Here is a 6686-nt window from a genome sequence, read left to right as displayed (position 1 = left end):
TATTTAACCTAATCCTGCCCTCTGTCAGTTGGAAGCCATCTCCCCCGGTCCCATCACTCCAAGCCTCTGTAAAAAGTCTCTCTCAGTGCCCCTTTAGGCACTGGAATGGGCTCTAAAGTCTCCCAGGAGTTTTCTCTTCTCCAGGCTGAACATTCCCAGCTCTCTCAGCCTGTCCCTGTAGCAGAGGTGATCCAACCCTTGGAGTGTCTTTGTGGCCTCCTCTGGACTTGCTCCAAGAGCCCCAAGTTTTTCTCATGTTGGGGACCCCAGAGCTGTGCAGCACTGCAGGAGGGTCTCATCAGAGCAGAGGGGCTGAGTCCCCTCCTTTGCCCTGCTGCCCACACTGCTTTGGATGCAGCCCAGGACAATGCTGGTGTCCAGCCTGTGAGTGCACACTGCTGGCTCGTGTCCAGCCTCTCATCCACCAGCACTTTCATTCAAGTCCTTCCTGGAAAAGCATTTCCCATCCTGCCAGCCCACAGCCCTCATGCCAGGTCATCAGTGCCAGCAGCAAAGCTCACCAAGGCCAGTAGAGGGGAAAAGAATTAGAATTTTGCCCGGAAAAATGGAATCTTTTTGGTTTTCTGAGGCACTGGGTAGCTGTGACCTGCAGGACAAGCGTGAGGCTGGTGACTCTTGGTGCACAGGGACCATGTCATGGACCACTGGCATATGGACAAGGCTGGAGATGGGTCAGCATGGAGAGGACTTGTTGGGTTCTTTTTTGTGCTAAAGGCTCTGGAGCAAGGGCTTTAGTGCCCTGTATTTAGCAAATGCAATTGCAAGTCATGAGAATGCTAAAAATCTATTGCTTGAACACTGGAAATCTAGGAAAGGACAACAAAATTCTTGATGCAAAAATAGAGCCTCCCTGTTCTGCCAGAGCCTGGCTCCCTCCTTGGGCATGTCCCAGCCTCCTCCCTGGGGCTCTGTCAGTAATTTGCTCACAGCTCTTTACAGGCATCACCAGAACAAACCACATTTGCCAGGAAGGTGCTCTAAGTGTTGGGGAAAGGGGGTTGCTGTGTGTGTAAGAAATCCCAGCACAAGACGTGGCGATGCTTCCATTTTATTGGGGTTTGAGCGGGTGAGGGAACAGCTTTGTGCTCTGATCTCTCATCTCAGTTTAAGCCAAGTTGTTGCGGGGCATTTGGCACATTCCTCTGTTCCTGATGCGCACGTGGTCGTTCCTTTGCCTGCAAGAGAGGTTAAAAGTGTTGGGGGGCTGCCCTCGGGTCCCTGAGACACAGCAGAGCCTGGCTCAGAGGACAAAAGGCAGAAAGAAAGGAAAATACTGCTTAAATCATCATCTAAGTGTTATTCACAGCAAGCAAGGCCACATATTCTTGACAGGGAGTTCAGGGTTACCATGGACATGTGTTAATTAATTCCAATAAGCTCAAGAGTGCTTTCTGACACCTCCTGGCAGGATAATTCACCTCTGTGCTGCAGGACAGCACTGAGACACCTCCAATGCCTGTCTGACTGCAGACAATAAAGGTTATGATTTTGTTTTGTAGGGTTTTAGAAACAAAAGACTGCCACTGTGCTTCACTTGGGTTTGGCCTGCTCCCAGCCTCCCCTCCTGATTGCTTCTGCAGCAAAAGTGAGGAAAATATTAATAAGATACCTTTAAAAAACTATTTTCTTCTTTTTGCCCAATAGTGGACCTGATTCCTATGAATTTTTCCATTCTCACACGGAATCATGTTGTTCTCCTCGTTGGAAAGACAGATCCATTTCTCAGGTGTGTTAGAGAAATGCTGGTGAAATGATTTTCCTTTTGCAAAAAGCATTTTGCATGCTGGTCACAGGGAGGTGACCAACGGCGACAAGTGAGACGCTGCTGCCACAGGGACCCGCCAGATGCTCAGCTATTCCCAGGCTCCTTGCAGGTTTCCAGCTCTTGTCAGGCCAGTTGCACACACAGAACTGCAAATGACACTTCATCCTGCCTCCTGGCTGAATTGTCCCAAGCACCAAGGCTTTAGAGATGAGGACACTCCGTTTATCTCTCCCCCAGGACATCTGGCACCAGGCAGCTCCAGAGTGCTGAATAAAGCTCCAGAGCCCAGATGGTCCTGGCCAAAAGGCTGTTCCTAACCTCAGAATTGCATCACTTGGGAACAGAACAGGGGAGCTGCAAGGCTCAGGGCTGTGACCCACAGGAGCAGCACATTTCCAGCTGCAGCTGCTCGGAGCTTGCACAAGCAGGAGTTTTGGGAGCTCTGGGAATGCAGTGCCTGTCAACACAAGGCAGATGCAGCACCTGCTTCTCATCTATCCCATCCCTCCTCTGACTCCTGCCTGGCTCTGAATCCATCACCAGCTCAGTCTTTCCCTTTCTTGTACCCCAATTTCCCATCTTGTACCCCAATTTCCCATCTTGTGAGCTCCCATCCCCTGTGAAGCTGCTCTCTGCTCTGGGGAGGTGGAGCATCCTGGATGCCGCTTTGCACAGCTGACTGTGGAGCCTTCCCCTCTCACTTTACCCTGCTCTTGGTCCATGGCCAAAGCCCTAATGATGTTGTGTCTGATGAACCTCCCACCCCCATCTGTTGCACAATACAGGGACAGCTGGTGCTGGGCTGCTGGCTTCCAGCAGGGTCATTACCACCCTGCCAGGCCGTGCTGGGTCATTAACTGTGGTGCCTTTGCTGAGGAGATCCCACTCAGCCTCTCTCTGCCTGACTGCATCACGCTCAGCCTTGAAAGGTGAACCAGCAAATGCTGCAGAATATGTGGCAGCAGCCTGGGTTAATGAAGCAAAGAGGGGACAACCCAACTGACAATATTTATCCAGGCTCTTTTTTTTTTTTTTCCTGGTGATCTGGATTCTGTTCCTTGCTCCTGCAGAGCCAGCAGGGAGGCGATGCTCCTGAAAGCAGAATTTTGGCTCCACAAACCCACACATCCAGAGACAGAAAAGCTGGACTTTGAGCTTCTGCTACATGATGGCAGATGGACCTGTGAGCCTGATCACCAAAAATCCCTACCTACACCAGGTGAAGTCAAGGGTGAAGCTCCCTTAGCCCTGCAGACTGGGGCATCTGGCTCCAGATAAGACTCAATCTTCCCAAAAGAGATTTTTGAACCACTTAATAGCATTGAGTTGGAAGTAATTCCTTCACTTGTCTGACACAGAGTGCTTCCAATGTATAAATATATTTTAAATTACCTAGGGCCCAAGCCTGATGAAATGTATCAAGTCTTGCCAGAGACACCCTTAGCATTTGGACCTGGCCTTCTGCTAGAAGAGTGCAATCTGGCACCAGCACAGATTAAATATAAAACTCCTTCTTAAAAATACCCGGAGCAAATTGTGTCCTTTCATATGCAGAGAAGACAGAAAGCAGAGCTCAGCCATAAATTTCTGGGGTGAAAAAACACAGTTTTTTTCCTCAGCCACCACACATCTGAGGTCATCTGGAAAAATATTCTTCAGCCCGTGTGCTAGATCTGGGCAGACTTCGAGGACTTTGCCATTTGTCTGAGGTCCTGGATGCCTGCCAGCTCTCGCTGCTGCTTGGCAGCTGCAGGTGTGGGGAGATTTTTGCTTGTGGGCAGCGTGTGTGCTGCGAGCCACACACGATTCCTCAGCTGGAGCCCACATGCTCAGAGCAGCGGGAGCAGCAGCTGTGCAGGAGGCCAGAGCCGTGCCAGATGTGCTGGGCTCACTGCCCAAGCTCCACCCAGCTGCATGCAGATAGCTTTCTTTCTAGGAAATCCCAGATACGTGTGGTAGCCCTCGTCTGTGTGGCATTTAGACTTGCAGCAAGCAGTCCCAGATACTCACAGGTTGTGGAGGCACAGCAGGCACTCGTTGCCGTACAGGAGGTTATCCGTGCCACAGACGGGGTCAAACTCCCTTGTACACCCTCTCCCCAGGTTGAAATTCCCACAAGATGGCTGGAGGCACAAAAGGTTAATTTTGAAAATGTTAAGCCTGTTCTCAATTTACCAAAGGAGCTTTGCTTTCCCAGAGAGGTGCACATTTTGTCTACCTTCGTAAGCCATCCTCAGAGCTCTGCTGTGAGCTCTCAGAAACACTGGGACCATCTGCCACCACGTCCCTTGGCCAGCTGAACTCCACCTGGCTCTGCTGCACACCCTTAGGAGTAACAGTCTAGAGTAAATAGTGCCCCACTGCCTGGGCATGTTCTTCCCAGTTTTTATTTTTAGTGCCACAGCAATACCTGTCCTGACACTTGCAGGCCAGAGACTAAGGGCAATTCTGACTTTCTTGGCAGGCAACAGCAATACTTGGCTTTTTAGGAACTTTTCTTGCAGTGTTTGGGGGAAATGCAGTGGAAAACCAGTACCATCACTGGGATTTTGCTGTGGCACTGCACATGGAAGGGGGTTCCCTGGCATCTTTGGGCTGTCAACCCACTCTGCTTCACTGTATTTGCAATGTATTTGTATTTGGTATTTAGCCCCAGTGTTTGGGTTAGTGCTGTCTCACTTGTGCTATGTAAAAAAAGGAAACTTTACCTCTGTTCCTCTGAAAGCAGCTGCATCCATCTCGGCATTTCCTAGAGAAAGAGGAGAGAGAGAGAGAGACAGGGAGAGAGGGAGAGAAGACACCTTAGCACCCATCACTCGGGCTGGTTTCAAGGGGGACAGAATAAAGACAGTTCAGGCTGAGGACTGCATGTCTTCACTCAAACACCTTTGTCCTAGAAAATAATTTCTTCCCTTGGATCGCCCACGTTTCTCAGCTGAATCCTTCCCTGATGTGTCACCCTCCTTCCCCTTGGCAGAAACATGTAATGGTGCAAGGCCCTGCCAAGGCAAAGTGCACTTTCAGAGATGTCACCTGCCAGCTGTCAGGCAGCTAAGGTGGCTTTTGTCCTGTCTAACCACCATGTTCATGAGTACCTGAGAAACTCCTGCTGGCACTGAACAGGTGCTGCAGAAAATCCAGGGTGATTTTTCTACTGTTATTCCATTTTGACCACAAGCAAGCAGAGCAGAAGACAAGTTGTTGGAAGTCTCTACTAGAAGGAGACCCTGAGGTCTCACATCAAAGCTGGTGGGATCAAGCCATCACTTTGGGCTTCCCCATGGAGAAGCTGAGCTGGCAGCTGGGATCACAAGGCTGGAACACACCTTGTGGGTGTGTTTTGAAAAACAACCTGAAGTTTTTTTTGGCGAAAGACACAACTGAGAAGATGATCCTGGGGTTTTTTATAAACCCAGAAGCCATCTACATGGAGGATTTATACTACATCTGTGTTAACAACCAGCACAGCCCAGCGGCAGTGAAACATTTTGGTGCTGAGGAGCTGGTGGCCACACTGTTTAATATTTCAAGAGTTTTGCTTTGGGCTAGCACTGGTCCAGACCCAGGAGCCGCAGCTCACTACGTGCTCAGCTCATCTGAAATGAGCCCAGATTTTGTGCTCAGACAGCCCTGCAATGGCAGCCTCTGTGCAGTAAACAGGATGACAGAGGACCTGCTTCAGAAGCACCCTCCTGTTTGGAATGAGCCCACTAAAGCAGGACCTGAGGAGCAGCAACAGCTCGTGTTCTCATCCCCCTGCACCATATGGGATTTTGAAAACACAGTTGGCTTAAACATTGGCTTTGGTAGTGAGAGCTGCATTTTCCCTTGCATAGATTCATTTCCTGTCTTCTTGGATTTGCTTTTTTAAAACCAGAATAGCACCTATTCACTCTGAAAGGATCACACTGTCCTAGAAATCACCAGTTACAGGACAAATCCTACCCCTGAAGAGAGAGCAGCAGGTCTGCTCACTTTTGGGAGCAGGTGCACCCTTTCAAAGCCTTTGTTTTGGGTTTGCTCACAGACAGGTACAGGTTTAATGCACATTGGCCATCGCAGCATTCCCTGCCCAGGGCCAGAGCAAGGTCCCAGCACCAGCTGGAATCTTCCCACACTCACCTTCCCAGACCTGGGAGCTTTAGCAAGGAGAGGAAATAGCTCCTAAGCAAAATGTTGGACTCACCTTGGTAGAAGAAGAGTGCCAGGGACAGGAGCAGGAAAACACCAGCTACCTTCATGGTGGAGGTGATGTTCTACTGAGCACAGCAGAGAGAAACTGGGACACTGCTGGGTGTGTCAGAGATCCTGACTCTGGCACTCTGCTGGGACCTTTATACCTTTCCCCACTGCTGGCACCACACCACAGAGCCAGCTCCACCCTGCAGTGCTGTGGTGACAACATTCAGAGCATGGGGACAGCACCAGGTGGCACCTGGCTCATTGGAGGGCGCAAGGATGAAAGCTCTGCCAAGCCAATGGAGGAAATCATCCTTATCTGCAGCAAGGACTGGGGCCCTGTCCCAGGTGTGGGGGTCAGCCCTGGGTCTGCACTCCTGTGATAAAGCAACAAAGAACCAAGATTGGGGAAATGGGCAGGACAGCCAGGGAAATGCAGTTAGCAGCGCTGTGGCTTTGATTAATGACCCCGCTGCTGGGTGCAGGGTGAAGCTCTCTGCTGGAGCCACCTCTGGGAGAAGATGGCTTTGGTCCACACACACCTTCCCTGCTGTGATCCACAGGGCAGAGCTGGGGGGCTGCAGCTCCCCTTCCATCCCTGGGCAGGCAGGAATGGGAGCAAGGCTGGCTCTGGAGAGCACACAGAGCTCGCCTGTGCCTCGGGCTTGCTCGTGGCTGCAGATCCAGTGCTGCTGTTTTGACTGCACATCTCTGATTGCAC

General features: G+C 50.7%; 1 protein-coding gene across 1 annotated transcript; it reads right to left on the bottom strand.

Moving 5' to 3' along the window:
* Window positions 1–1126: 1126 nt before the first annotated feature.
* On the bottom strand, window positions 1127–6027 carry LOC115908686 (pancreatic secretory trypsin inhibitor-like). The gene is made up of 4 exons (XM_030957473.1): window positions 5973–6027; window positions 4495–4535; window positions 3797–3909; window positions 1127–1196 (listed from the first exon to the last, which is right to left on the bottom strand). The coding sequence occupies exons 1-4, from the start codon at window positions 6025–6027 to the stop codon at window positions 1127–1129; spliced, it is 279 nt and encodes a 92-aa protein (XP_030813333.1).
* Between the last annotated feature and the right edge of the window lie 659 nt (window positions 6028–6686).

This window comes from Camarhynchus parvulus, chromosome 13 (assembly GCF_901933205.1).
Source record: "Camarhynchus parvulus chromosome 13, STF_HiC, whole genome shotgun sequence".
Lineage (NCBI taxonomy): Eukaryota > Metazoa > Chordata > Aves > Passeriformes > Thraupidae > Camarhynchus > Camarhynchus parvulus.
The sequence above is the reverse complement of the archived record's forward strand: the minus strand, read 5'-3'. Positions and strand labels throughout refer to the sequence as shown.